The sequence below is a fragment of the Microcaecilia unicolor genome, chromosome 1 (assembly GCF_901765095.1).
Source record: "Microcaecilia unicolor chromosome 1, aMicUni1.1, whole genome shotgun sequence".
NCBI classification, from domain to species: domain Eukaryota; kingdom Metazoa; phylum Chordata; class Amphibia; order Gymnophiona; family Siphonopidae; genus Microcaecilia; species Microcaecilia unicolor.
Window position 1 is genome coordinate 343,900,866 of NC_044031.1, and position 26,985 is coordinate 343,927,850.

The window sequence follows — 26,985 nt, forward strand, 5'->3', positions numbered from 1 at the left end:
AGCAATCTAGTTCTGTTTTTATTATTATCAGCAAGTTATATTTTTGTATTTTGCTAAGCCTTGCTACGAAGTGATTCTATATTTGTACATCTTCTTTATCCTATATAATAATTCTCACCTCCAACAGGATGTGCCTGGGACCGTGCCTGCTGGAAGTGGTCTGCTAGGCAGGCACGCACTGATGTCAGTGACGTCAGTGACAGACAATTTGGCAAAGCAAAACAATCAGAGTGCTGACCATTAGGACACAGGGTTGATAGGACAGTTTTAAAAAGATTGAAGGAACCGAAAGTGTTTTCGGGGGGGGGGGGGGGGGGGAGCAGTTCTGAATGAATGAAAAATGAAAATTTAGGAGAGGAACACAATCTGAATGCCTGGCATTTGGGCACAGGGTAGATAGGATACTTTAAAAAAAAAAAAAAAAAAGGATGTGAAAGTGTTACATCTTGGGGGAGGGGTGAGGAGGAAAGCGGTGGGGTATCTGGATACTGGCCATTAGGGCCACAGGGGTATATACACTTTTGAAAGCCTTAAGGAACACAAAGTGTGGGAAGGAGGAGGAAAAGGAGGGGAGGGAACAGGGTGAGGGGCCTTAGGAACAGGGGAGGGGACCCTGCCACACATTCTCATTCTCACACACACACTGTCACATTCACTCTGGCTCTCTCTCTCTCTCTCAAACATACACACTCTCAGGAAAACCTTGCTTGCGCCCGTTTCATTCCTTCCAGAAACGGGCCTTTTTTACTAGTCTATAAGTCTAATATATATCAGCTTTGGCATTGGTTTCACTTCTCTATAACGGCAAGTTTGGCTAGGCGCCAAAAGCAAGGTCCTAAGTTCCCCTAGACAAGAGTCCAGAATATTTGCTTGGGCAGAGTTCTGCATCATAGGACAATGGCATAAATAATCTGTTGGGAGTTGCTTTTCCTATAGGAATTATTTATGACATTACCTACAGGATACCAGTGCCGGAAATGGTATTCAAAGATGACGAGTCAGAGAAACAATGAATTCTCTGTAAACCTGGAGGATGTAATGGGGCAGTTCTACAAACTGAAGAGTAGCAACAGGGCCGTGCCTAGGGTCTCTGGCGCCCCCCTGCAGACTATCAGTTGGCACCCCCCCCCTGCAGACTATCAGTTGGCGGCGGCGGCGGCGGCGGCGGCGGCACCCCCCCCCCCCCCCCCCCCCCCCCCCGTGAAAATGATCGCTCACCACTTGCCACACTGACAGGAATTGTCAGCAATATTCTTAGAAACAAATTGCTATACATTGCAAAATAAGATAGCAGATGTAAATTCTCAAAGTGGACATATTCCAAACACTAAAATGAAAATAAAATGATTTTTTTTCTACCTTTGTCTGGTGACTTTCTTTTTCTGATCATGCTGGCCCAGTATCTGATTCTGCTGCTATCTGTCCTCTTAACTCCGTTTCCAGGGCTTCCTTTCCATTTATTTCTTTCCTTTCCTCTTCATTTCTGGTCCTCAGCTTCTGCCTATTTTCTTCATCCATGTGCAGTTTTTCTCCTCTCTTCCTTTTCCCTCATTTCATCTCCTTCATCTTTCTTCCCTCCCCTCTATGTCCAGCAATTTCTCCTCTCTCCCTGAGCCCTGCCCTCCCATCCATGCTCCTCTGTCCCCTGCCCCCTCCATTCGTCCTTTTCCAGCAATTCCTCTCTCTCCCTGAGCCCTGCCCTCCCAATCCATGCTCCTTTGTCCCCTGCCCCCTCCATTCATCCTTTTCCAGCAATTCCCCTCTCTCCCTGAGCCCTGCCCTCCCAATCCATGCCCATCCATGCTCCTCTGTCCCCTGCCCCCTCCATTCATCCCTATCCAGCAATTCCCCTCTCCCCCTGAGCCCTGCCCTCCCAATCCATGCCCATCCATGCTCCTCTGTCCCCTGCCCCCTCCATTCATCCTTTTCCAGCAATTCCCCTCTCCCCCCTTCCATGACCCCCCCCTCGCATCCATGCTCTCTTCTCTCCCCTGCCCTCCCGCTCCCATTGTTCAACTGCCCGCCCTCTTCTCTCCCCCCAACATCCCTTTTCTTTTTTTTTTCTTTTTAAATTTACCTCCGTGCGTGGCGGTTCCGGCAGCGCAGCGTCAGTTAAGGAGGCGGCGCTCCCGACATCGCTAGCCTTCCCTTCGCTGTGTTCCGCCTTCTGACGTCAGAAATGACGTCAGAAGAAGGAGCAACACAGCGAAGGGAAGGCTAGCGACGTCGGGAGCGCCGCCTCCTTCACTGACGCTGCGCTGCCAGAACCGCTACGGAGGTACATTTAAAAAGGAAAAAAAAAGAAAAGGGATGTTGGGGGGAGGGCGAGCGAGGTGAGCATGGTGCGGCGGCGCCCCCCAGAAGGAAGCGCCCCCCTGCCATGCTTACCTCGCTTACCGTGTTGGCACGGCCCTGAGTAGCAAATCTCCTGGACCGGATGGTATTCATCCTAGAGTATCGATAGAACTAAAAAATGAGCTTGCGGAGCTATTGTTAGAACTATGTAATTTATCCTTAAAAATTGAGCGTGGTACCGGAAGATTGGAGGGTGGCCAATATAACGCTAATTTTTAAAAAAGGTTCCAGAGGAGATCCGGGAAATTATAGACCGGTGAGTTGACGTCGGTGCCGGGCAAAATGGTACGGACTATCATTAAGAACAAAATTACAGAGAATATTCAAAAGCATGGATTAATGAGACAAAGTCAACATGGATTTAGTGAAGGGAAATCTTGCCTCACCAATTTACTACATTTCTTTGAAGGGGTGAACAAACATGTGGATAAAGGGGAGCCGGTTGATATTGTGTATCTGGATTTTCAGAAGGCGTTTGACAAAGTACCTCATGAAAGACTCCAGAGGAAATTGGAGAGTCATGGGATAGGAGGTAGTGTTCTATTGTGGATTGAAAACTGGTTAAAAGATAGAAAACAGAGTAGGGTTAAATGGTCAGTATTCTCAATGGAGAAGGGTAGTTAGTGGGGTTCACCAGGGGTCTGTGCTTCGCTGCTTTTTAACATATTTATAAATGGCCTAGAGATGGGAGTAACTAGTGAGGTAATTAAATTTGCTGATGACACAAAGTTATTCAAAGTGGTTAAATCGCGGGAGGATTGTGAAACATTACAAGAGGACCTTACGAGACTGGGCGTCTAAATGGCAGATGATGTTTAACGTGAGCAAGTGCAAAGTGATACATGTGGGAAAGAGGAACCCGAATTATAGCTACGTCATTCAAGGTTCCATGTTAGGAGTCACGGACCAAGAAAGGGATCTAGGTGTAGTCGATGATACGTTGAAACCTTCTGCTCAGTGTGCTGCTGCGGCTATGAAAGCAAATAGAATGAGGTATTATTAGGAAAGGCATGGAAAACAAAAATGAGGATGTTATAATGCCTTTGTATTGCTCAATGGTGCGACCGCACCTCGAATATTGTGTTCAATTATGGTCGCTGCATCTCAAAAAAAGATATAGTGGAATTAGAAAAGGTGCAGAGAAGGGTGAAGAAAATGATAAAGGGAATGGGAAGGCTTCCCTATGAGGAAAGGCTAAAGCGGCTAGGGCTCTTCAGCTTGGAGAAAAGGCGGCTGAGGGGAGATATGATAGAGGTCTATAAAATAATGAGTGGAGTTGAACGGGTAGATGTGAAGCATCTGTTCACGCTGTCCAAAAATACTAGGACTAGGGGGCATGCGATGAAGCTACAATGTAGTAAATTTAAAACAAATCAGAGAACATGTTTCTTCATTCAACAAGTAAATTACTCGAATTTGTTGCCAGAGAATGTGGTAAAGGCGGTTAGCTTAGTGGAGTTTAAAAAAAGGTTTGGACGGCTTCCTAAAGGAGAAGTGCATAGACAGTTATTAAATGGACTGAGGAAAATCCACTATTGGAAACAGGATGTTGTGCTCGATGGACCTTTGGTCTTTCCCAGTATGGCAATACTTATGTACTTATGGTTTCTGCCTTCTATCTTTTTGTATCTCTTTCCAAGGATCTCCTGTCCATCTGCTATTTTCACTGTCCTCACCACCTTCAACTTTGCTTTGTTCCTTTCAACTTTCTTCCATTTTTTTTCTGCTGCTCTATTTTTTCAGATTTCATTAATTTTTATTATCCAGTCTTCACTCTCCCTCATTTTACTGTGTCCACCTACAGTTTTCCATCTTTTTGCCTTCATCCCAGCCCCCCCCCCCAATCGCATTCCTTATTCCCCAGGTTTTTTTTGTTTTTTTTTTACTAACTCTTTCCTCTCTAATCTCTCCTTACCTTCCACCCCCTGATATCCAGGCTCTTTCTACCTCCATGCCCCCAACATCCAGCATTTTCTCTCTACCCCTGCCATCTACCATTGCCCCTGTCTGTCTCTGCTTCTGGCATGCAGCAATGCCACTGTCTCTCCCTCCACACACCAGCATCTCTCTCTCTCCTTCCTATGCATGATTGCTCTCCTTTCTCTCTCTATGCCACCCAGCATTGCCTTTCTTTCTCTCTCCTCCCATCTGTTTTTCACTCTCCCACCATCTAGCATTGTTCCATCTCTCCCTTCTCTCTTATGCAGTATGCACCTCTCTCTCTCCCCCATCCAGCATTTATTGTCTCTCCCATCCCTCATTCAGCATTGCTTCTCTCTCTCTTCCATCCCATCTCTTGCACCAGTCCACCTATGTCTCTTTCTCACCCCAATCAAGTATTGCAGTCATCTTGAGTCTCTCCAGTCCAACATTCCTTCCATTATATCCCTTTTACCTCTCTCACCCCTGTCTCTCCCCTTCCCACCCACCATCATGCAGTATCTTTCCTTTCTCTTCGTGCCTTTCTCCATTGGGCGGGACCCTGACTCTACATACTGCTACTTTCTCTGGCAATTCCACTCACTCAAATATAAACCTCCTTGGTCCTGTCTCTCAGTCTCTGGGGTGGAGCTTCCTGAGGAAGTAGTGCATGCGGTGCCGCGCGTCTAACTTTCATGTCAGGAACCTTAAAAGAAAGCAAAAGTTTCTGCAGAGCTCCTCCCAGCCCAGCCCTTCCACTTGTTTGATGTGACCAGACCACCACCAGGGTTCAAGGTACCAAGAAAGGAAAGGTGCTGCATGGTGGGTAGAGGACAGAGGGTGTGAAGAAGCCCGGTATCTCTTTTCAATCCCTACCCTGTGGTCCAGCATCCCTTTCCATCCTCTGCCCGCCCCCTCCCTGTAATACTCTGCCTTTTAGCAGCAACAGCGTTAACTATCAAAGCAGCCTTCCCTCCAGCCAGTCCCAGAAAGTTTTCCTCAGCAGAGCCCCATCTCAGGAACAGGAAGTAACACAGAGGGAAAGCTTCTAGGGCTGGCAGGATGGATGGGAGGCTGCTTTGATCTCCATTGCTACTAAAAGTCAGAGGAGTGCAGTGCTGGGGGCAGGCACAGGAAAGTTTCAGAAACCAGATCTCAAGAAGGAAGGGAGAGAAATACTAGAGTGCATGCCGGCCAAGCAACTAGTGATACCTGAGGCATGGGTGCAGGGGGACTGAGCAGGGAATGGGGGGGGGGCCTGGGCCCCCAAGGTCCCATGTAGCTATGCCCCTGGCGGCCAAGCAACTAGTGATACCTGAGGCATGGGTGCAGGGGGACTGAGCAGGGAATGGGGGGGGGGCCTGGGCCCCCAAGGTCCCATGTAGCTACGCCCCTGGAATCAAAACGTATGTCAAAAGGAAGGAACGAGACAGTTATGCTGTGATGAACAGAGGGATCTGGGCAGTCATTAAAGTAATAAAAATCATGACAGATACGGCAGGAGGCCAAAGCAAAGCTTTGGGATACTGGGAGTAGAGAATGACATGGGGACAAAGTTGGGAGGGGTTCAGTCTGCGTCCCCACCCCATCCCCCTCATCTGCAGAAGCCTTAAACACATGATTTTATATTTAAATCTTTAAATTATTAAAGTATAAACAGGAACAATATGCTGTTCAACTGTTTATAAATCACAAATAGAACAATGAGCAACTATAACTCCCCCACCCCCATCCTCTACCCTTCCAACCCAACAATAGCCGACTTCTACCACAAAGAATCCTAATCCACCCTGTTAAAATGTCCAGGGGGTACAAAATACAACCCATTCTGTATGCCCTAGAGGGGTAGAAATATATACTTGAAGCATGAACAACTATAACTCCCCACCCATCCTCTACCCTTCCAACCCCAACAATAGCCGACTTCTACCACAAAGAATCCTAATCCACCCTGTTAAAATGTCCAGGGGGTACAAATACAACCCATTCTGTATGCCCTAGAGGGGTAGAAATATACACTTTGAAGCACCTGTTATGATTTTTTGATCTGTGGATGAACGTCCTTGTCACGGAACACCTACCACCCGCCTGGAGTTACCCCACGGCCACTTAGAGGGTCTATCCCCAGCACAGCTCAGGTCCGTCTGCACCTGTCGCGTGTGCTCTACACTAGCATCACCGAGTGGGTCACAACTGCCTCTGGACAAGTCTCCCACTCAAGTTATTTCCAGTGATTTCTACGTTACTGGGGCAACACTGCCAGTGGTCCCACAGTTCCCAGAAAACTCACAGACTGTCAGAACCCCTCCTCCAATGTGCCAGGGTAGCTCCTCCTCGGGCTCCCTAGGGTTGGGACAATCCCTTGAGACTCAAAAACATCCAAAACACAGTCTCTGACTCTTCTCCAAAAACCTTTCATTAATCTCCATCAGTTCACACACACAGAGTGCAGTTTCCCTCTCTCCGGTTCACATTCAACACCCCAGAAGAAGGCAGTTCTCCTCCCACTGTTCAAGTTCACCACACAGGGAATAATGCAGTTCTCTCACACCTCTAATCCTCCAGAAACTGCTCCCTTTTTCTCAGAGACAGATTTATTCCATGTCCCTCTTAGCTGGGAGAACAGAGCAGATATATAGTCCTTTATCTTCTTCCCCGATACCTGAGCCCAAGCAGAAATCTCCATAGGCTCTGTTAAATCCGTGGCTTCTCTTTCCCCGCCTCCTCCCCCTTCCTCTCCAAACCTCCCATTCCATTAATTCATCTCCATCTGGCTTTTCAGCTGTTGCCCTTCTGCCTCATTAGTGCCCACCAGCCAGTCCCCATTCTCTCCCTCAGCATTCTCCTCCTGGTAGCTCCCAGCCTCCTCCCTTTCTGTTTCTCCCTCACAAGGCAGGGGATGCTGGGCCTTGGAGTCCTCCTCCCTTCGAGTCTGGTCCCCCTACAGCCTCTAGGGGGCCTGCCCTCCCCACCTGCAGGATTCTGGGCTTTGTAGTCCCACTCTCCAGGTACCAGACTGCCTGTTCTGCCTCTGTCCTTAGCTTCCTCTCCTTTTTCCCCCCCCTTAGGTGCCTCACAAGACCCAATACACAACCCACCAGGATTCTTTATCAGTCCAGACAAGCAGAGTGAACAACCAATTTTGTTTATTCTCATAAAAATTGAACACTGAACAAAAAATGTGCAATTAGCAAACAACATAACTGAAATATGGATCAATTATAGCATTCGCATACTTCCTAGAAAAAGTTCCTGGGAAGATCAAGATATATAACTGTTTGTTTACTTAGCCTCAGCAAAGAGATTCTGCTCTTTTCTTTCTGGCTAGGCCTGAAGGCAAAATCAGTACACTTTAAAGGAAATGAGTTCCTGGGCCAATCTGAGCCCAGTCAACAAGATTTGAAAGTATACTGCTGCTTGCTTCCTGCTTGTGTTAAAGAAAAAGAAAATTCAGTTCCCTATTACAGCAAAGAAGCACCACCTGCTGGCCAAATAGGAGAAATACAGTTCAGGACATAATTAAAATAGGAAAATATCTAATACATTTTACAGGATTAAAACACACAGTCATCGACAATATCAAGATTCAATCTAGTTCTCCTGTCCTCTACAGTCCTTCCTGCAGTAGAAAATGTCTTCTTAGAAAATGTGCTGGTATCAGGAATGTACAGGATATCCCATGCAAAATTGCTAGTTGTGGCGAGCAGCTTTGTTTTTTTTCCAAAAAATGAAAATATCATCTGCATCACTCAAACATCAACAGTCCAGTTCATTAACCGACTTCAAAGTAGAAAATGCCACAGTGACAAAATCTGTCCCCGTCCAGTCGTTACCGCGGGTCCCCATCCCCATGTCACTCTATAACTGGGAGCTAATGTTCAGTATGAAAAGGGGGAACAACATGGTCTAATTTCTGCGCTATGGTTGCATTGCTGAACTGTACAAGCTGAAGTGACGATCCTGAATTCTGGAGCCCTGTAGAAGAGAACTGCAGGGATGAGGTCACTAGGGAGTGAACACAGATTCTGAGGGCAGATGCAGAGAAGCAATTACATACAGGGTAGATCAATTTAAGTTTATAAAAGCAGGTCTTGATTACATTGGATATATGTGTTGGAAAGACATGATGCTATCAAGTATCACTCCAAAAACATTTACCAATTGTGAAGTGGAATTGTGTGCGCCTACCATAGTGATAGGGGACAAAATGGAGGGGTACTTTGTACATCCTATAAAGTAGCACTTGGATGTTTCTGGGTTTAGCATATAGTACAGTTGCCAGTCTACAATTTGATTAAATTTAGAATTGAGAGTATTAATTCACCATCACCCCAAGGAGTAGAAGACCTTACCTAAGATCTATGACCTGCATCAACTGTATGGCAATGCACAGAACTTTTGAATTCAGTTATTGATGATACCTACCAGCACTGTGGAGAAACTACTCTTTGCATCGTCACAAGAATATTTTCAAATGTTACTTCTCACTCCCGAATGTACCCTTTTGACCTTCACATCACTGATTCTTTGTAGAGCTTCTTCTCCACTGAAAATCATTAGTTTCTTGCACACATACTGTTGACATAGCCAAATGTCTCATATTGCCCCCTACACTCTACCACTTAAAGTAGATGAGACTTAGGTCGATGTTGATATTAAGTGTGGGTACAAACTCTACACCATTTTTGTCAGGCTTCTCACAAAACACTGGGTTTGTGAGCCCTTGTACCACTGCCGTGGAGCGGCAGTGGCAGGCAAAACCACCCCCAAACTAGAGGACAAGGCAGAACAGGGCTGGAACCCCGGACTGGAGTTGAAGCAGAGGCAAACAAGCTGAACAGGCAGAGCAGGAACAGCTAGACTTTACCTGCGCTTGACCGCCGTTCCCCAGGAGTTGAGCCCCTGGGTGCAGGCGGCCGGCAGAACTTACAGGACAGGGCAGGAACTGGATACCAACAGGAAACACACAGAGTCAGGACTAAAAGCTGCCAGGCAGCCACTAAGCAAGAAACACAGACAAGACAAGGAAAGGCAGACCAGAAACAAGACTAGGAACTAAGCAATAAAACCAAAGCCAACTACACACAGACTAGAACCAGACAAGGAACTCAGACTAGAACTGGACTAGGCAGAAGTGCACAGAGCACACCCACATACCAGGGACCTTAGACGGTGCAAAGGCAAACACGGAAGTTTCCAGGTGGCTAATAAAGCCCATCAGCAGCTGAAGTTCAATCTGCAGGAATCACAAGGCAGCTACGGGTACTGTTCAGGCACAAACAAGAGAAGTCTGGCAGCCCGGAAGATCCGGACGGACTGAAGTCTGGAATGTGTGACAGTCCATAGCAGCCACCGGTTCTGGCCACCAGAGGGCGAGGTGAGCACAGACAAGGAAACAGTCACAAACGTGCCAATTTTGAAAATCTTCGATTCCCTTTAGTACTTTACATGATTTTTGAGATTCAGCCCACAAAACTGGACAAAGATTTTGCTAAGTGCACGAATGCAAGGAATCCTTCAACTCTGGGAGATCCACTGGCCTAACCTCGCAACCCCACCCACAAGAAAGGACATACATTAGACATCATAACCCACAAATTCTCATCAGAAGCGAACCTCAGAATAAAAAAAAAGACACCAAAATGGGACAGCCATACCATGGTCAGACCACTACAAGGCAAACACTTCCCTCCTTTGGAAAACAAAAGAGACACATCAAAAACAAGAAAAAAAGAACATATACTACAAGAGGCAAGATAAACCCTCTAAAATTTTGGCAACAAATATACACCGACGAAAGGACAACAACTACAGACTCACCCCAATTTTTACAAGAATGGGACAACAGATGCAGAACAGTTCTAGACAAGATAGCACCACTCCAAACTAGAACGTCACATAGGAAAAGCTCAATCCCTTGGTTCAACGAAGAACTGAAAGAACTAAAACACAGTTTGGAAGACTAGAAAGAGCCTGGAGAAAAAAAAAAAAAAAAAGACGAACACACAAAGAGTGGAAACAGTCGCAAAGAAAATACAAATACAAAATCAAACAAACCAAAAGAACGCACTACAGAACTATAATAGGACCAAATTACAAGGACACACAAACTCTTTTCACTTGTAAACAATCTCCTAAATACCACACAGGTCACTTCGAAAAATACAGAAACCCCATCGGCAACTAACCTAGCGAACTATTTCAAGGAAAAAATCATAAAGCTGCGACGCATGATACCAAGCAATACCACTGAGTACACAAGCATCCTTGAATGCTTAGACCCGAAACCTGGGGAATATCTAGCCGACTGATCATGGACCAACTTTGACTTGATTTCAGTAGACGAACTCACACACTGGCTCGGAAAATACACCAAATCATAGTAACATAGTAAATGACGGCAGAAAAAGACCTGCATGGTCCATCCAGTCTGCCCAACAAGACAACTCATGTGTGCTACTTTTTGTGTATACCCTACTTTGATTTGTACCTATGCTCTTCAGGGCACAGACCGTATAAGTCTGCCCAGCACTATCCCCGTCTCCCAACCACCAGCCCCACCTCCCAACCACCGGCTCTAGCACAGACCGTACAAGTCTGCCCAGCACTATCCCCGCCTCCCACCACCGGCTCTGGCACAGACCGTATAAATCTGCCCCGCACTATCCCCGCCTCCCAACCTCCAGCCCCACCTCCCACTACCAGCTCTGCTGTCCAATCTCGGTTAAGCTCCTATCCCAATGCAAACTTGACACCTGCCCTATTAGCCTATTAAAAGCCGCCCCCAAACAATTCAAAAATGACCTCACGAACCAAGTAAATTACAGACTCCTAAATGGTCTCTTACCCACGGACAAAGGAAATAGCCTTCACTCCTCTGCCAAAAGATGCCAAGAAAAGCACAATGGACCTAACAAACTACCAACCAGTTGCTTCTATACCGCTCATAACAAAACTGATGGAGGGCATAGTGACAAAACAACTCACGGAATACCTAACCAAACACAATTCTACATGAGTCTCAATCAGGATTTAGATCAAATCATAGTACTGAAACTGTACTTGTGTCTGCAATAAATTCATTCAAAAAAACAATTGCAACCGGTAAGAACATACTCGTACTACAATTCGATATGTCTAGTGCTTTCAACATGGTAGACCATGTTAGAATACTTTGGAATCGGAGGCCCAGTTCTCAAATGGTTCAAAGGATTCCTCACCACCAGATCCTACCAAGTAACAACGAACAATGACAGATCACCACCCTGGACACCAGAATGTGGCGTTCCTCAGGTATCCCCCCTTTCGCCAACTATTTTCAACCTGATGATACCACTAGCCAAACTACTAGCCAATCAGAACCTTAACCCCTACATATATGCGGACGATGTCATGATTCACATCCTGTTCAAAAGTAACCTAAACGAAATAACCAACGAGATCAATCAGAGCCTCCAAATCATGCACTCTGGGCGGACTCATTCCAGTTAAAACTGAACGCGGGAAAAAACTCCAATGTCTAGTTCTCACTTCCCAATACAACACAAACAACTACCCTACCATAACCACCACCTTACTGCACACTCCCTATCTCAGAAAATCTGAAAATTCTTGGAGTCATGTTGATCGAACCCTCACACTTGATACCCACGTGAAGAACACAACGAAAAAAATGTTCTACTCGATGTGGAAACTCAAAGAATAAAACCTTTTTTTCCAAGAAACATCTTCACACCCTGTACAGTCACTAGTGATAAGTCAACTGGACTACTGCAACGCTCTGTACACAGGCTGTAAAGAACCTACCATTAAAAAACTCCAAACAGCCCAGAACACCGCAGCCCCGACTCATTTATGGAAAAAAACCAAATACGAAAGTGCGAAGCCCCTAAGAGAGAAACTGCACTGGCTACCGCTCAAGGAACGAATGGAGTTCAAGATCTGCACGGACCGTACACAAAATCATTCACGCAGATGCCACACTCTAACATGCTAAACTTAGTGGACTTACCGCCCAGAAACGCCAGAAGATCAGCCCGCAAATTCCTCCATTTGAACTTCCCCAGCTGTAAAGGAATTAATACAAACAGGCATACGCTACCTTTGCGTACAAAAGCACACAGAATATGGAACGCACTACCCATGGCCCTGAAAACCACGGACAACTTAACTAGTTTTCGCAAATCTTTGAAGAACATCTCTTCAACAAGGCCTACAAAAGACATCCTTAATGAATCAGATCACTCCTTAAAATCACACCAGTGCTTTAAAACCACCTTTCACACGACCTTACTTAACACCTTTCCATCTAAATCCTCATTTACCCTCAGCTTATTATCGACTGTATCTAAGATTATGTAATGACTATATCATATTAACACCCTGTAAGCCACATTGAGCGGGATGTGGGGTACAAATGCAATAAATAAATAATATATAAATACATTTAATTCCTACTTAGACTGTGGCAAACGGAAAACCTCCATTTATTCACTTTGTTGATATCATAGTGGAAATAATTGTCCTTTTTTTCACATTTGGTGAGACTGTCCCTTTATCAAAAAGATTTTAGGCCAAGATACATAATTCCTTTGCCTTTACAGATTTGCATATGTCCTTCTCTATATTAGTCTTCCTGGGAGAAGCTGAGCCAGTGCAAGAAAATTAGCTGCCCTAGGCAAACTATCAGTCTTGCTCTCCTCTCCATTACAGCTTACCTTAATAGTATATATGTTGCAGCTCATACCACAAGATTGATCCTGTCATCCATGGAGGCCAAGTCACCAAGGGAAGCACTGGTCTAGGTCTATCATGGGAGCGAGCAATTAAAAATACCATCCTGCTGCCTTGCTATCCCCAGAATTTTAGTGCCCTAGTTGACCAAATAGTTTGTGTAATGGAAGTGCAGGTACCAAGGAAGGGAGAGGAAGATACACAGCATGATACCATACTAAGGTTAATTTAATTACTTCAATATCTGTTCATGTCAAGAGTAACTTTGGTGAGAAATTAGAACAACAAACACCAGCTATGACTGGATGCATAAACATGGAAGTATTGTTTCTGTGGAAAAACTCACTTGGACGATACAGGGGCAAGCCAGTCCAATACCATCTGGGATCTCTTTTTCAGTTTTGCAAATGGATGACCATCTGTCAATTTCATTGGGCCAAGTTTTCTTTTTACTCCCTTTTGAGAACTGGCTGCTTACCAATTTAGATCTTGCCTTTTCTCTTTTAGGCCCCAGATTTAGTACTCTTTAGGATTGGGGGTAAGGAGCTCTTGAGGGGATGTTGCTTCTTTTGATAAAATACTTAGATGTATGGTTGATTTTCCATTTGTTATACTTGTGTCAGTGACATTTTAAAACTATGCAGCTACTTGCAAATTACACATGCATGAAGTTATGTTCACATCATTCTGCTGGTGCAATGTTTTTGTTTCTATTGCTGTTCCTATACTTTGTATATGCATTAGATGAAAATTTCTTTCAGTGACATTGGCTGTGATACTGGCCATGACCTTGCGATAATCACCTTGAAGTCTTTTGATTGATGTACATCCGCATTTCAGAATCCATCTATTCCTCCCCCAGATAACTGCTCCCACATATGACACACCACTTCTTTGAACTGACTCTTAAGGGCTGATGCACAAAAGTCCCTGGAGGGAGCCACTCACTATTTCCACCTCAGTAAAAAAAAGTTACCAAAGTGGAAATAGCAAGCGATTCCCAAAGGAAAATCTCATACAAATTAGCTGCTTGCAAAAACAGCGAGCAACTCGATAGGAGAAAGCTAGCCTGTAAGCTACACATGTGCAGAACAGTCAGTTGCTAAACATAGCTGCTCTGGGCATGCTCAGAACAATATGTGCTACCCACAACTTTCGTGCACACAAGTGGCATGTATCAAAAGCAGTGGATGACCAAGGAAGCCCAAACTACAATAGTGCCTAAAACGTTCCTGTCTACCCCAAGTAAACTTTGCTTTTCTGGATGGAAACCTTCTGTAAACTTGTCCTAGGTTCAGCAGAAGCAAATTTCCAGACATAGGTGTTACAGGTGTGCAAGAGGCTGCTCAAAAATCTGTTGTGCTGGAGCAAGACTTTTTTATTGTACCCACAAGAACAGAAAAAAAAAAGGCTGTAAATACCACTGGTGTCTTCCTTCCCCCCCCCCCCCCCCCCCACCACCACCACGGTATCTTACTTATGCAACCAACAGCAGGATCCCCACTGCAGGGCTGCTGCAGGACCTTCCCTCTGCCGGGTCCCACCTTCTAATGCAACTTCCTGTTTTGCTAAAAAGGAAGTTGCATTAGAAGGCAGGACCAAGCTGAGGGAAGGCCCTGCAGAGCAGGTTTGTGGTAGGGATCCTGTTGGTGGCTGCTGTCTGCATAAGTAAGATACTGCGGCAGCAGGGAAGGAGCAGGGGGAAAGGAAAGAAGTGCTGGACCCGCTGGAGGTGAATTCTTACAGATGCTTAAATAGAAACTAGATGCAGAGTTCTGGCCTCGGTCACAAACACTGAACACCCTTGCCAGGTACAGAATAAAATTACCACAAAAAGTTAAAATATGAATATGTAGACTAAACTTAAACCCCAAGAAGCCACACTGCAACACTAGAGAAACAGAAATCAAAACAGCACTCTGCTAAATATAAAGAAAGCAGTGTAAACTTACTGTAAAACATTTTGCATTCAGAGAATTAAAAATAAAATTTTTCTACCTTTGTTTGGTCATTTTGTTTTCTTTTTCCCCATCATGTATGTTTCAGTCTCCAGTTTCTGACTTTTCTTAACTTTCTTCACATGATCTCCAGTTCATCTGCCACTTCTCTTCCTTCCTGCTTCACTTTCTCTCCTATATCCACCTCTGAATTGATCTTTTCCTTTCAGCTTTCCTTCATTTAGTTTTCTGCCTCTTAGACTTCATTCATTTTTACTACTCCGTCTTCCTTTTTATTTTTAACCACATCTGCCTACAGTTTTCATCTCTTTTACTCCAGCCCTCCCATTCTTCATCCTATTTCATAGTTTTGGGTTGTTATTTTTGCTAACTATCCCCTCTCTTCCATCACCGTCTCTTTCCTCCCCTTCTGTACAGCACCCTCTTTGTATTTTCACTCCTCTGACCAGTATATTCTCTTTCATTTTCTCTTACCCCCCTCCGTCCAGGATGTCCTCTTTCCCTCACCTCCATCCAGCATGTCTCCCTGACACCCTACTCCCCCCCTCGTATGCAGCATTCCTCCTCGGCCTTCTCTTCTTTCCATGTCAGCATCTCCCCTATATCCCTACTCCTCCCATGTGCAGCATACCCCTTCTCGGTCCTCATCCCTGTGCAATGTCCAGTACCCCCCTCTGGTTTTTTATTCCCCCTTGTCCACCATCAACCAGTCTTCCTACTCACCTTATGTCTAGCATCATCCAAGCCAGCAATTGCCCTCACTCAACCCCTTTAGAGGCCTATCCCCTTCCATCCAGCTGGATGGAATGTTAGGGAGAGATGCTGGAGGGAGGTGAGAGAAAACACTGGGCAGAGGAGTGAAAATAGAAAGCGGGTGCTGTACAGTAGGGAGGAAAGAGAAGGTGCTGGAAAAGGGGGGAGAGTTAGCAAAAAAAAAGTCTATAAAATAGGATGCCCCTCTCTCCCCCTTCCATCCAGTGTCTGCCCCAACCCTCTTCCACCTAGCGTGTGCCTCCTACTTTTTCCATCCAGCATGCACTCTTTCCCCTTCCATCCAATGTCTGCCCCCTTTATCCCTTCTCGCTCCCTATTTTCCAGAGTCTGTCCCTTCACCATCTGTCCCCTTTCTAACCCATCTCACTGACTCTTCCTTCCAGCACCTGCTCCTTTTCTCTGACCATTCCTGCTAGTATTTGTCCCCTCTATCCCTCTTTCCATCCAGCACCTGTCCCTTCCCACTCTCCATTCAGTAACTGTCTCTTCCAGATCTCCCTCCTCCCCCTTCTTTGTGACCCTTTCTTTCAGGATCCCATACAGCCCCTCTCTTCCTCCTTCCAACCAGCACGTGTCCCTTCCCTCTCTCACTCTGGCCTTCCCATCCAGCTCCTGTCCCCTCTGCAGTCTTCCCCTTTCCTTCCAGCATCTGACCTCTTTCCCTTCCCCTCCTGCTGCTAGTACTCCATCTTTGACTACTCCAACCCAGACCAGCAGCGGCAAAACAAAGTACAGCAATCGCGGAGCCACACTGTGCAGATTCATGGTTGCTAGTCCCTGCCTCTCCGACACGTCCTGTTCCGGGGCAGGAAGTGAAACTGGCAGCTGCGAATCTACGTAGTGCGGATCTGCGACAATAGCTGTACTTTGTTTGCTGTCGTTACCACTGCAATAAAGCAGCAGCGGCGGAAGGGAAGAGAGGCGGGTTCGTGGCCATGTAGCACATAGGCGCCATTTCCCCTAAAATCCATTTTGCGCCCCACCTAGCTACGCCACTGAACATGACTACACACACACAAATGTTTTGAGAAATACATTTTCACATTACCCGCAATAGAAAAGTGAGTTTGGAGTCCCGATAACAAACATGTCTCTGCTTTCCATTAGATACATCAACAAGTGCTGTAATAACTTGTCCAAGGCAACTCAGAGAGCGGTTTATGCTCCCTGCCTCCTAAACACAAAAGATAAAGGAGATGTAAAATTCATTTATGTTAACTTATCAAAGTTAGTAAATCACGGAATCAGAAGTTACCCAACTATTTACACTGTACTCAAAAGCAGCAACAAACTAAGGTACTTAAGCAAGTCGATACCTAGTACTCATATCTTTACCTTTAACGGGTTAATTGTATTAAGTTCTCTGTATTCAATCATGCTAGAATATGTAACTATCCCTCTGGGAACATGTAAGCCACACTGAACCTACCAATAGGTGGGAAATTGTGGGGTACAAATGCAATAAATAAATAAATAAAATAAGTCCCCAATTATATTCAGAAAGATCACTTACTCTGTGTGAATTCAAAATAGTGGAAGGAACATCATACTTTTGTAAGCAGCCAAATGCTGTGCCAGGTTCATTTGATAGTAGTCGCACAGCAGCTATTTTAAATTTTCCTCCTTATGAACCACTTTTTAAATACATAATTATGCTGTAATGAAATGTTCTGCATGAAGTATTCATCAAGCATACTTTAGCATGAAATAAATTTTAAAAAACATATATCGAAAGACGTTTCTTATCCTGCTAGACCAATCCAGACTGATGGGTTATATGCCTACCAACAGATGGAGGCAGAGAATCATAACTATTTTAGTGACATCACCAATAAAGGGGGTGGTGCAGTCTATAACATTATTTCTCTGCCGCCAGCAGATGATGCAAGTTGCACTGGTACAGCAGTTTCATTCTTAATAGTCCTGTCTCCCCAGGGTGCAGTCCTGAGCCTTGGTCTAGGTTTTATTCCAAGGATCGGTCTACAAACCCTATTCTGGTTGAGCTTGGGGGTGCCCGTCCCCCTCAAGGCCCCAGGTTCTAGTCCACATGCTTAGATTGAGGCCAGCCAGCACTGGTCCCACTAGACCTTGGCTGTCTAGGATATGTACCCACCTCGGTCCCCCACCTTTGCCCCCATAAACTCCGTTCTGCAGTCAAAAGAAAAATGAAGATACATACCTGTAGCAGGTATTCTCCAAGGACAGCAGGCTGATTGTTCTCACTAATGGGCGACGTCCACGGCAGCCCCCAGGAACGGAAATCTTCCTAGCAACAAGAGTTTGCTAGAGCCTTCAGGCGCACGCATAGGCGCCCAGCTTCCCGCGCATCGCGCGAGAGTCCCCATCAGTTCAATAACAAAGAAAAGAGGAAAGGACAACTCCAAAGGGGAGGTGGGCGGGTATGTGAGAACAATCAGCCTGCTGTCCTTGGAGAATACCTGCTACAGGTATGTATCTTCATTTTCTCCGAGGACAAGCAGGTTGCTTGTTCTCACTAATGGGGTATCCCTATCCCCCAGGTTCACTCAAACAACAAAGAAAGGTCAATTGGACCTCGCAACGGCGAGGACATAAGGATTGACCTACGAAGGAACAACTGAGTGTATAGCCTGGAACAGAACAAAAATGGGCCTAGAGGGGTGGAGTTGGATTCTAAACCCTGAACAGATTCTACAGCACCGACTGCCCAAACCGTTGCGTCGGCTATCCTGCTTGAAGGCAGTAATGAGATGTGAACGTGTGGACTGATGACCACGTCGCAGCCTTGCAGATCTCTTCAATAGAGGCTGACTTCAAGTGGGCCACTGACGCTGCCATGGCGCTAACACTATGAGCCGTGACATGACCCTCAAGAGTCAGTCCAGCTTGGGCGTAAGTGAAGGAAATGCAATCTGCTAGCCAATTGGAAATGGTGCGTTTCCCCGACAGCAACTTCCTTTCTGTTGGGTTCAAAAGAAACAAACATTTGGGCGGACTGTCTGAAGGGGCTTGTCCGCTCCATATAGAAGGCCAATGCTCTCTTGCAGTCCAATGTTATGTAACTGACGTTCAGCAGGGCGGGTATGACGACAGGGAAAAAATGTTGGCAAGAAAATTGACTGGTTCAGATGGAACTCCAACACCACCTTGGGCAAGAACTTAGGGTGAGTGTGGAGGACTACTCTGTTATGATGAAATTTAGTATAAGGAGCATGGGCTACCAAGGCTTGAAGCTCACTGACCTTACGAGCTGAAGTAACAGCCACCAAGAAAATGACCTTCAGATGGCTTGAATTCAGTGGCTCAAAAGGAGCCTTCATCATCTGGGTGAGGACGACATTGAGATCCCATGACACTGGTGGAGGTTTGACAGGGGGATTTGACAAAAGCAAACCTCACATGAAGCGAACAACTAAAGGCTGTCCAGAGATAGGCTTACCTTCTACACGTTGATAAGCACTAATTGCGCTAAGGTGAACTCTTACGGAGTTGGTCTTGAGACCAGACTCTAATAAATGCAGAAGGTATTCAAGCAGGGTCTGTTTAGGACAAGAAAGAGGATCTAGGGCCTTGCTGTCACACCAGACGGCAAACCTCCTCCATTTGAAAGAATAACACCTCTTTGTGGAATATTTCCTGGAAGCAAGACTCGGGAGACACCCTCAGAAAGACCCAAGGAAGCGAACTCTACGCCCTCAACATCCAGGCCGTGAGAACCAGAGACTGGAGGTTGGGATGCAGAAGCGCCCCCTTGTTCTGAGTAATGAGGGTTGGAAAACACTCCAATCTCCACGGTTCGTCGGAGGACAACTCCAGAAGAAGAGGGAACCAAATCTGACACAGCCAGAAGGGAGCAATCAGAATCATAGTTCCAAAGTCTTGCTTGAGTTTCAGCAAAATCTCTCCCACCAGAGGTATGGGAGGATACGCATACAGAAGGCCTGTCCCCCAATGGAGGAGAAAGGCATCTGACGCTAGTCTGTCATGGGCCTGAAGCCTGGAACAGAACTGAGGGACCTTGTGATTGGTCCGAGTGGCAATACGATCCACCAAGGGGGTGCCCCACGCTCGGAAGATCTTGCGGACCAAGCCCGAATTGAGCCACCACTCGTGAGGTTGCATTATCCTGCTCAACCTGTCGGCCAGACTGTTTACGCCTGCCAGATAAGTGGCTTGGAGAAGCATGCCATGTCTGCGAGCCCAAAGCCACATCTGGATGTCTTCCAGACACAGGGGGCGAGATCCGGTGCCCCCGTTTGTTGACGTAGTACATGGCAACCTGATTGTCTAAATTTGAATAATTTGATTGGACAGCCGATCTCTGAAAGCCTTTAGAGCGTTCCAGATCGCTCCCAATTCCAGGAGATTGATCTGAGGATCTCATTCCTGGAGAGACCAAGCTCCTTGAGTGTGAAGCCTTTTTACATGATCTCCCCACCCCAGGAGGGATGCATCCGTTGTCAGCACTTTTTGCGGCTGAGGAATTTGGAAGGGATGTCCCAAGGTCAAATTGGCGCGAATTGTCCACCAGTGAAGAGAACGGCGAAAGTCGGTGGGTAACTGGATTGCATCCTCCAGATCCCTTGTGGCCTGAAACCACTGGGAAGCTAGGGTCCACCGAGTTGATCGCATGTGAAGACGGGCCATGGGAGTGACATGGACTGTGGAGGCCATATGGCCTAGTAGTCTCAACATCTGACGAGCTGAAATCTGCTGAGATGCTCTGGCCAAAGAAACAGGAGCCGGAAGATTGTTCGCCCTCGCCTCTGGAAGATAGGCATGAGCCATCTGTGAATCCAGCAGAGCTCCTATGAATTCTAGTTTCTGAACTGGAAGAAGATGGGACTTTGGGTAATTTATGACAAACCCCAGTAGCTCCAAGAGCTGAATAGTCATCTGCATGGACTGTAGAGCTTCTGCCTCCAAGGTGTTCTTCACCAGCCAATCATCAAGATAAGGGAACACATGCACTCCCAGTCTGCGTAGCGACACTGCAACTACCGCCAGGCATTTGGTAAACATCCTGGGCGCAGACACAAGACCAAAGGGCAGCACACAGTACTGAAAGTGCTGCGCTTCCAAACAGAATCGAAGATACTGCCTGTGAGCTGACAGTATCGGGATGTGTGTATAAGCATCTTTTAAGTCCAGAGAGCACAGCCAATCGTTTTTCTGAATCATGGGAAGAAGGGTGCCCAGGGAAAGCATCCTGAACTTCTCTCGGACCAGAAATTTGTTCAGGCCCCTTTAGGTATAGGATGGGACGCATCCCCCATTTTATTTTGCACAAGGAAGTACCTGGAACAGAATCCCAGCCCTTCTTGTCCTGGTGGAACGGGCTCGACCGCATTGGTGCTGAGAAGGGCGGAGAGTTACTCTGCAAGTACCTGCCTGTGCTGGAAGCTGAAGGACTGAGCTTCCCGTGGGCAATTTGGAGGTGTGGAAATCAAATTGAGGAAGTATCCTAACCGGACTATTTGGAGAACCAACCGATCGGAGATTACGTCACCTTTGGTGAAAAAATTTTAACCTCCCTCCGACCGGTAGATCATCCAGTACGGACACCTTTATAGTGGCTATGCTCATCTGGAGTCAGTCAAAAGCCCGTCCCTTGCTTTTGCTGGGGAGCTGCAGGGGCCTGTCTGGGTGCACGCTGTTGACGAGAACGAGCAGCTGGGGTTGAGCCTGAGAAGGCTGTCGAGAAGGTGGATTGTACCTACGCTTATTGTAAGCATAGGAAGCACTCCGCCTTCCCTGGAAAAACCGTCTACCTGATGAGATAGATGCTGAAAGCGCCCGGCGGGAGAGATTGTCGAGGGCAGTTTCCCGCTGGTTGAGCTGTTCAACTACCTGCTCGACTCTCGCCAAAAATATTATTCCCCCCCCCCCCCCCCCCCGGCAAGGAACATCCACTAGCCACTGCTAGACTCGATTGTCCAGGTCAGAGGCACGTAGCCATGAGAGTCTGCGCATCACTATACTTTGAGCAGCGGACCTGGATGCAATATCAAAAAAAAAAAAAAAAAAAGAGTCGTAAGCACCCCTGGACAGGAATTTACGACACGCCTTCAGCTGCCTGACCACCTCCTGAAAAGGCCTGGCCTGCTCCAAAGGGAGCTGATCGATCAAGACCGCCAGTTGCTTCACATTGTTCTGCAAGTGGATGCTCGTGTAGAGTAAGTAGGACTGAATTTTTGACACTAGCATAGAGGACTGATAGGCCTTCCTCCCAAAAGAATCCAGAATCCGGGGGCGCTGAGGCAAAAATCTCTAGAACTCTTGGCTCTCTTGAGAGCACAATCCACAACCATAGAGTCGTGACTCAACTGTGGCTTCATCAACTCAGGTTCTCCATGGATTCGGTACTGGGTCTCAACCTTTTGGGGATGGTGGGATTAGATAGTGGTTTCGTCCAGTTCTTCAGCAATGTCTGTTTAAGGACATTATGGAGAGGAACAGTGGACGACTCCTTTAGGTGGCGAAGAATAGTCAAGGACCTCGAACATCTCGGCCCTGGGCTCATCCTCGGATACCACCGGGAAGGGAATAGCCACAGACATTTCCCGCACAAAGGAGGAGAAAGAAAGACTCTCCGGAGGAGAAAGCTTTCTTTCAGGTGAAGGAGTGGGATCAGAAGGAAGACCACAAGACTCCTCAGAAGAGAAATATCTGGGATCCTCCTCCTCTCCCCATGAAGCATCCTCCTCAGTGTCGGACAAGAGTTCACGAACTGCAGTCCAAAACCGGGCCAGTCTCGACTCCGAGGAACCACGTCATCGATGACGACGTCGAGAAGTAGACTCCTGTTCCTGCAGCGATGAAGCTCTCTGCAGCGATGTCGACAGGGAGTCGACCTGGGTGGCAGCCGAGGCCAATGCTGCAAGCAGCACCGTCATCAGGGACCTCAGGCCCAGAGCCAGCTGCCACTTCCATCAACAGTACCGGTTCCCCCAAGCCCTCCTTCCCAACTCCCCCAACAATGCCCCTTTTCTCAAGCACACTCACAAGAAGGCCCCCAGTGCTTCCCTGTATCCCTAGTGAACCAGTGGTGGTCACTGGGGGTAGGATCGCAACCCCCCTCAACTCCTGCCCCTTGCTGCAACATTCTAAAATGGCTGCTGCAAGGTCTCGACAACCATTTTGGATCAGCACCGCAAGGAGGAGTGAGGGGGACTGCACTCCTGCCTCTGACTAGCAGGACTACAGGTAGGCTGGTGGATGGGACCTACCTACATGGTCGGTTGGTGGGGGGGGAAGCAGCTTGGTGGAACCTTTAAAAAAAAAAAAAAAAAAAAAAGTATGAAGCCCCAGCTGAATATCGGCTGGTCTCACATAAGTTCCGATGCCCTGCCCACCCACATTTAGCCCCCAATATTCAGCCGCCAGCTGAATATCAGAGGGACTGTCTTCAAAGTAACTTAGTAAATGATAGCAGATAAAGACCTGAATGGTCCATCAAGTCTGCCTAACAATCAAACTCATTATCAATTCATGATTAAACCAATAATGAGCGTGATATTTTATCATGGTCTTTCTTTGGCATTTCTGGGATGTAGACCGTAGCAGTCTGCCTGGCACCACTGTCCTCATGTTCCAGCTACTGAAGTTGCTGTTTAATACCATCCTAAACCAGATTTCCATATACAGGACACAGACCATACAAGTCTACCAGGCACCGGCCTTACAGGGAGATGGCTCAAAACCTAATGTAGTAATATTCAGGATCTACCACAGGAGAAATGCCAGCAGAAAACATTACCACAAATATCATGCAAATTAGGTCATTATCTATTCCCTCCCAGTGCTGAGAGAACAGTGCAGAACAGCAAAGCTGCCTTATCGCCGAAAAACCAACGCCAGCTCTGAGCTAGCGTTATGGTGTTTCAAAGAAGATTTCTCATTGGGGGATCCAGGATCGCCAAAGCACTCTTCGGCAATAATATGTAGACAGGAAGGGGAGCTTGCTGAACATGGCACATAGGAGAAAATATCACTTCCATAAAGAGCTATTTCCTTTCAACAGCTGCATTTTATTTTATACCTTACTGCACTTCCTGCAATGCAGGATCTGTTAATTTAAACTCTACATTTTCGCTTTTCTTAAAGCCATTTTCTAATTCCACTATGTCTTTTTTGAGATAAGGTAAATAGAACTGAACGCAATACTCAAGGTGAGGTCACACCATGGAGCTATACAGAAGCATTATAATACTCTGTTTTATTTACCATCCCTTTCCTAATAAATCCTAGCAGAGAAGGGTAGGCCTGGAGGGTCAGTGGCTCTGTTAGCACTCGTACCCAGTGGAAGACACTGAAGGGCATGCAGGAGCTGGTGCATCAGTAGCATGGCCCCGACCTACATGCTAAACCTCGTGGACCTACCTCCAGAAATGCTAAAAGATCAGCCCGCACATTTCTCAATTTACACTTCCCCAGCTGTAAAGGACTAAAATACAAACTAACACACGCGAACAGCTTTTCTTACATTAGCACGCAACTATGGAATGCATTACCAACTAACGGGAAAACAATCAAAGAAATAACCAACTTCCGCAAATCTCTGAAAACCTCTCTCTTCAAAAAGGCCTACCACGAGAACCCATAGCTTAATTATAACACTTCACCACTCCACCCTTACTCTCAAAGTCATACTTCTATAACTGTTTGCGTAGATCTTTCCTGTCATCCTTGATCTTGTTGTTACACCAATTGTATCTTTTACCCTGGAATGGCGATGCCATAACAGGACTTTGTAAGGCACATCGAGCCTGCAAATAGTTGGGAAAATGTGGGATACAAGTGCAATAAATAAATAAATAAATAAATAAATCACATGCTTCTTTTAATTGTAATCATTTTGTGAAATTAGTGGATAAATTTGTCTCTAATTCCTGAGGGTTTGCCATGGATTCTTGAGTTTGTAAACTGCTTATAACTATGTTCTAATGTAATGCACAAGTCCAGAGCACTATTCTAGAAAGCTCTGTTTACATGTGCCTGGCCTCCAGATACCACCACCCTTTTTGTGATAGCATGTACTACTTGTTACTCAGGAGGAAGAGCAGCAAAACACCTTTCCTGAGAATATTTGTGATAAAAATAGACCAATAGCTGCAATCACAAACCCTTTGCAGGGATGAGATTTACCAACAAATGCAATTTTTCTCCTGTAATTACTGTTATTGTTGCCATTATGGTCCACAATTTGATAAACTTCTCTTCAAATACTAGATAATGGGTAAGATTTCTTATTAACCACACCTCCCAATCCTAATAAGGATCAGAGCTGAAATTTTTCCCCTTCTTGCTAAAATGTGACACCTACACACTCCAATCAGTGAACCTTGCTCAATAACTGGAACCTTGACTTTGAATGGATTCCGCACAGGTCAAAAGGGCAAATACAACGTAATGCAGAAATCAAAGAACAAAATCAAGTTATTTTGCATGAGGTGTAAGTTGGGTGCATGCGCCTATATAGGCATATATACCTTTTTAATAACTCTATACACTTGTTCCTAATACTATGTAAGCCGCATTGAACCTGCTTTTAGTGGGAAAGTGCGGGATACAAATGTATTAAATAAATAAATAAATAATTTCAATATGCCCGATAGTATTTCAAGAGAGAATTACAGAAGACCATATTTTCTGCTTTGAAACTTACCTTTAGTCTGACCCCCTCAGCTTGAGTATCTTTTTGTCTCTCTGATCCTGCTAAATCTACCAAGTTGAGTTGTGAGGACCTGATATTAACAATATCATTGTTCTTCTCCATTGACTGTATGGTGACTGTAAAGACGGCATGTGACCTTGAAGACTCTCTGTTCATTGAAGTAGATGCCACACGACGATTTCTCCATCCCATTGATAAGACCTATGCAGAAAAACATGAACACACCAGCTGAGAAAGATGCTAACCTGTAATATATGTTTCCTGAAGGTCACCAAATACACATGGGTGGCACCACCCTGATGGCATAACCCAACATTTTCCAAATATATATAATAAACTCTCAGCGATCTCTGACATTCACAATGGTTCCTGCAGCCATACAGCATGCCCTTGTTTTGTAATTGAAACTAAAATGTTCAACTGCAGAGAGTGAGGGAGAAGGTAGTATGACAGGTAAACTGCCACTTTCAAGTACCCAAATAAACGTAAACCACCTTGACTGTACTACATAAGAGTGGTATATCAAATCCAATTACCCTTATCCTTCAAAGAATACCTGCTACAGGTTTGTTTGTTTTTTTTATTAACCATTGCCTTTCCATCATACACGCTCAAAGTGGCACAACTCAAACAAAACTGAATCATAATATATTTTGAAGACACAAGCTATAGCTAAGTTGCTTACCTGTAGCAGGTCTATTCTGAAGACAACAGACATTCTCACATGTGGGTGACATCATCCATGAAGCCTGGTGCGGATACTGCCATAGTGCAGGGTACCTCAGGGTTCTGTTCTTGGTCCTCTCCTCTTTTCTATCTACACTTCTTCCCTTGGTTCATTAATCTCATCCCATGGCTTTTCCTACCATCTCTATGCTGATGACTCCCAAATCTACCTTTCTACCCCTGATATCTCACCTTGCATCCAAACCAAAGTATCAGCGTGCTTGTCTGACATTGCTGTCTGGATGTCTCAACGCCACCTGAAATTAAATATGACCAAAACAGAGCTTCTCATTTTCCCCCCAAACCCACCTCCCCGCTCCCCCCGTTTTCTATTTCTGTTGATGTCTCTCATTCTCCCTGTCTCCTCAGCTCGAAACCTTGGGGTCATCTTTGACTCTTCTCTCTCCTTCTCTGCTTATATCCAGCAGATTGCCAAGACCTGTCGTTTCTTTCTTTACAGCATCCGTAAAATCCAGCCCTTTCTTTCCGAGCACTCTACCAAAACCCTCATCCACACCCTTGTCACCTCTCGTTTAGACTACTGCAATCTGCTTCTTGCTGGCCTCCCACTTAGTCACCTCTCCCCTCTCCAGTCGGTTCAAAACTCTGCTGCCCGTCTCGTCTTCCGCTGGGGTCGCTTTACTCATACTACCCCTCTCCTCAAGTCCCTTCACTGGCTCCCTATCCGTTTTCGCATCGTTCAAACTTCTTCTACTAACCTATAAATGTACTCACTATGCTTCTCCCCAGTATCTCTCCACACTCGTCCTTCCCTACACCCCTTCCCGTGCACTCCGCTCCGTGGATAAATCCTTATCTGTTCCCTTCTCCACTACTGCCAACTCCAGACTTTGCGCCTTCTGT

The 26,985-nt window shown here is 45.9% G+C and overlaps 1 protein-coding gene across 1 annotated transcript in view; it reads right to left on the reverse strand.

Annotated features, from left to right (window-relative positions):
* The window catches only part of KIF15 (kinesin family member 15), a 1,036,090-nt gene that overhangs the window by 840,543 nt on the left and 168,562 nt on the right, over positions 1-26,985 (reverse strand). Inside the window, 2 exon segments of the mRNA XM_030209299.1 lie at positions 16,789-16,914; positions 25,387-25,596. Coding sequence (XP_030065159.1) covers positions 16,789-16,914; positions 25,387-25,596 — 336 coding nt within the window.